The sequence below is a fragment of the Gavialis gangeticus genome, unplaced genomic scaffold (genome assembly GCF_001723915.1).
Source record: "Gavialis gangeticus isolate Ggan-Ray unplaced genomic scaffold, GavGan_comp1, whole genome shotgun sequence".
Lineage (NCBI taxonomy): Eukaryota > Metazoa > Chordata > Crocodylia > Gavialidae > Gavialis > Gavialis gangeticus.
Genome location: NW_017729024.1, coordinates 132,195,672 through 132,198,279, shown reverse-complemented (window position 1 = coordinate 132,198,279; position 2,608 = coordinate 132,195,672). Strand labels below are relative to the sequence as shown.

The following is a 2,608-nucleotide window of genomic DNA, read 5'->3' as shown; positions in this document are numbered from 1 at the left end:
GGGCCGGGCCCCACAGCGGACGGCAACAGACGCAGAGGCCGCGACGCTTCTGGGCACCGGGGTTCGAGAGCAACTTCCGTGCAGCCTCCGGCGGGCACCATGGGGTAAGGGCGGCTTCCTTCGCTCCGCGGGTCCCTACCGACCGGGCGAGCCGGGCCCCGCTGCCTCCTGCCCCTGCTCGGCCGGCTCTCCTCCACCGCTCGGCTTTCGCTCTCGCACGTGCTTCCCCGGCAGAGCTGGCCCCGGCCCGCGATGGGTGGCGGGAGCTCGCTGGCATGGCCGGCGGTCAGCAGCCGGGCAGGAGGGTGGGAAGAAAAGCGGCCCGGGTGGGTGGCCTTGCCTCTCCCGGTGGGGCTCCCAGCTGCCTTCCTGCTTTCCAGCTGGATTGGCAGGCACCACCTTCATCCAACTGCTCGGGTCCCCCTACGAAGGTAGTGGAGGCATAACAAGGCACCTGGGCACCTGGGGTGGCTTGCAGATGATTTTACCCCCTCCCGTTTCCCCGTTTTGGCACCCTGGGGTGCCTGCCCCAGTTACTACAGTAGTGTAGCTACAGCAGGGACTCTCTCTGTGAACAGCAACGGGCCTTTTACTCCTGTTGGCTCTTCAGGATCAGTACAGCTAAGACGGGGACCTGGCCATCTCCATTTAGGATACTCTTAAATCTAGGTAAATGCACTAAAGGCAGTTGTCTGAATTTCCTCAAAGAGACCAACTTTTGGAGAAGGTTGGCTTTTTGGCTCTAGTGCGGTATCAGAAATCATCCAGCCTGACTTGTGGACCCTTGAGTGGGAGAAATATGCAACATCCAAAATGTTTCTAGTCACTTTCAGGGTATGGACAGATGAACCTCTTGAACTCTGTCAAGGAAGAGAAGCACTTCCTGCTCTAGGGCATACCTCGGGTGCCCCAGTTGAATTGTTCAGTCTGTTCCTGTAGCACTATAAATGAACTTAACTGCTGTAACTTTAACCCTGAAAGAGAGGCACAGATTAAAATTTTAAAATTGTTGTTACCACTCTTCCACTATCTAAGTAGACTAGTGTATAGCAGGCTACATCTTAATATAGTTAATTGGATACAATACTTAATTTTCCAAAGTAACACTAGTTTAAGGTTTCATCTGTCTGCAGCTTCAGAGTTAAATGGTGGTTTGAATTGTACTTAGTTACACTGATTAAACGAATTGAGATGGTAAGTCTCATTCGTCTTCTGTATTCTTTGATATCAACTCTGTTTGCAAAAGTATGGCGTTTTCTGACGTGATGCAGAGAACAATCCATGACAGAAGCCTACTTTTCATATTGACTATTCTCTCCAGAAGTTCTTTCTTACAGGGGTAAGATGGGGTGACATTTTTCATAAATCTGTTAAGCTCTGAAATCACATGGTCTCTTGAAAAACTTTACCCTCATCAACCTGCAATCAAAGCAGCTCACAAAATGATTTAAAATTGTCCAGGTTCTAGGCTAGTTTGGGAGTCTACTATTAAATGCAAGAGAAGAGCCACATAAAGGAATTTAAAAAGAACAAAATTCTCCTGTACTAGGTGGTGTTCCTTTTGAAAAGCCATCAGTTCAGGATACCTTCCTAGTGAATTAGTCAAAGGAAACAGCAACGTGGATGGACTGTGAGCAACATATAATAAAACACACCAAATAAAAGTATAGCAAACTAAAAAGTACCATATTTTTAATTATTTTTAGACAATGGTGCTGTGGAAATGTGACTCTTGCCAGACTGCACAGCATCACAAAAAGGCAATTACTGTGTGTTCTAAAACACTAGCAAAAAGTCATCTATTCTTAAGAGTGAGAGCAGTGAACTCAGTACTGAATGGTGATGTCCTTCAGTGTCTCATTCAGGGATTTGTGAACATGAAATTGGTATGCTCACTTGGAAGTGAAATTGTGTGTTGTCTCAAGGACTGTTGGAGGAGGATGCTAAAAGCTTCCAGTTATGTTAATGCTGCTGCCCATAGGGGGCTCTAACCCCCCTGGCTGCATATGGCATGGGAAGAACTAACCACATCTTTTTAGTAGTACAACTTTTTTCTTAGACTGGCTGATCTCTCTCTTTCCCCTTGTCCCCCAAAAACCAAACGATTCTTCACTTTGCAGCAGGCTACATACCTGAAAGGTGAAGTTCAAGCAAGCAGTAATGCATTACAGGAAGTGCCTACAAATTAGTAAATGACTGTGGGGTGCTTATAGAACATAAATGTCATAAGCATCTTAAAGCTACATTAACTCAGGAATCTTTGCTTTCAGAGTGCTACTTATATCTACTCATCTTAATGGTTCTTCTAAGACCTTGGCTGGCTGGCTTAAACCAAATTTGAGTGGAAAATGTATTTTACTTCCTTCAAATAGTGGCACAGAATATTAATGTACCTAAATATACAAATTCCAGTCAGCAGCAAAGTTTTTAACATTCTCTTCATAGTAATGTATCTCTCATCCATTTCCAGAGCAGTTTTAACAAAACAAAAGATGTCAAAACGGAGTATTCCACCATTTCAGAGAATGCGAAACTACTGATTTCTGGTTTGGTGGTTTTGGTTAACAAGTACAAATATATCTCTATCTCCACGCCCCCCCCCCCCCCC

The 2,608-nt window shown here is 45.6% G+C and overlaps 1 protein-coding gene across 1 annotated transcript in view; it reads left to right on the top strand.

The window, feature by feature from the left end:
- Positions 1 to 6: 6 nt before the first annotated feature.
- The window catches only part of HOMER1 (homer scaffolding protein 1), a 192,469-nt gene continuing 189,867 nt past the window's right edge, over positions 7 to 2,608 (top strand). The window contains exon 1 of the mRNA XM_019517739.1: positions 7 to 104. Within this exon, the coding sequence (XP_019373284.1) occupies positions 100 to 104 (5 nt within the window). The 5' untranslated portion in view covers positions 7 to 99. The remainder of the gene's footprint in view (positions 105 to 2,608) is intronic.